Source organism: Trypanosoma equiperdum (assembly GCF_001457755.1).
Source record: "Trypanosoma equiperdum strain OVI genome assembly, contig: ctg_1880, whole genome shotgun sequence".
In the NCBI taxonomy this organism is placed as follows: Eukaryota; Euglenozoa; class Kinetoplastea; order Trypanosomatida; family Trypanosomatidae; genus Trypanosoma; species Trypanosoma equiperdum.
Window position 1 is genome coordinate 3,020 of NW_027123927.1, and position 1,463 is coordinate 4,482.

The 1,463-nt window shown below is 32.5% G+C and overlaps 1 pseudogene across 1 annotated transcript in view; it reads left to right on the forward strand.

Annotated features, from left to right (window-relative positions):
• The window catches only part of TEOVI_000590100:pseudogene, a 567-nt pseudogene extending 148 nt beyond the window's left edge, over positions 1–419 (forward strand). Inside the window, 2 exon segments of the mRNA in view lie at positions 1–33; positions 36–419. Of these exon segments, the coding sequence occupies positions 1–33; positions 36–419 (417 nt within the window).
• The last annotated feature ends 1,044 nt before the right edge of the window (positions 420–1,463 follow it).

The window sequence follows — 1,463 nt, forward strand, 5'->3', positions numbered from 1 at the left end:
TTTTCCCTTGCTTCAAGTCTTTTTTTTAAAAAAAATTATTATTATTGTTATTATTTCCTCTAACGCTTTTTTCTCCTCTTTTCTCGACAAATGCAACAGCGAAAAAGACGACGATCATTACCAGAGCAACAACAACAATAATAATAATAATAACACCACAAATACACGAAGTGTTTAAATACCAAAATGCAATAAATATTGTTGGGAAGGTCCAGAACCCTTTAACAAAAGAAAACAAAAAATCACCTTTACGTATAAATTTAAACATGCAAATGTACACGTATATAATTGCTTTCTTATTCTTTCTCATTTTATTCATTCACTCTTCCTCCAGTCCCCCTTTCTTCCCCAGCGTTGTGCAACACATTAAACAAAAACAAAAACAAAAAAAACAAAAAACAAAAATAAAACAGAAATAAAACAGAAATAAAAGTGGCTGTAGAATCAGCTAATGTGAAGTTAAGCAAGCTGTATTATAACGGATACGAAAGCAAGATAAAATAAGACAATCGGAGGGAAAGTGAGGCGAGGACAGAAAAAAACAAAAACAAAAACAAAAAGGAAAAGGAAATTAGGGGAGTTGCGCCGCATGTTTTGATTATTCCTTTTTTTTCTTAAAAAAAAAACTGAAAAAAATGCTTTGATTCCATTCATTTTCTTTCGGCAACGACCTCCAACTTCCACCATATTCCGGGCGACAGATGAAGTAAAAGAAAAAAAAAAGAAAGATGACAAATAATAAAGAAAAGAGGAAACCAGTGGAAGAGCATAAGAATAATTACAATAAGTGTAGGAAAAAGAAACAAAAACAAAAACAAGAATAGCATCTTCCTTCCTTCCTTCTGTTTGCATTATTGGTGTTGTTCCCATTCGTGTCTCACCAATCGCACATAATTCATTTTATATTACACTATATCATATGTATATATGTATATACACCTATGTACTAAATTTAAATACGAACATGCATTCCTCCACATTTTTTATATTTTTTTTAAAAAAATTTTTACGGGCTCTGCTCATTTATTTCCTTCCTATTGTTCTTCTCGCTCGATTGCATCTTTCAAAAATATAGGGAACGCCATGCATTTCAACGTCAACAAAAAAAAAAATTCTTCTTTTCTTTCTCTTTGGCACCTGAAGACCCACTGAGATAACAAAGGAAAATAACTGCGATGAACCAAGCAGATTAACGAAAAGAAAAAAAAAGGATCATAAAAAAATGATGATAATGACGGGAATAATGTTACTAATACTAATGATCGTGTCCACGCAAGGAGAAACGAAAAAAAAAATGGACAAGGGAACGGAAGAAAAGAAAAAGGAAAAGGTCAACGACGAAAAAAACTGGCAAAAAAGATAATGATGGTAACAAAAAAAAACCGAGGGCACTGTTCACTTCTTCACAAGTAATGTGTACCAGCGCGTGATAATTTGGCGGAGAGGGGGGAGGAAAAAAAAAA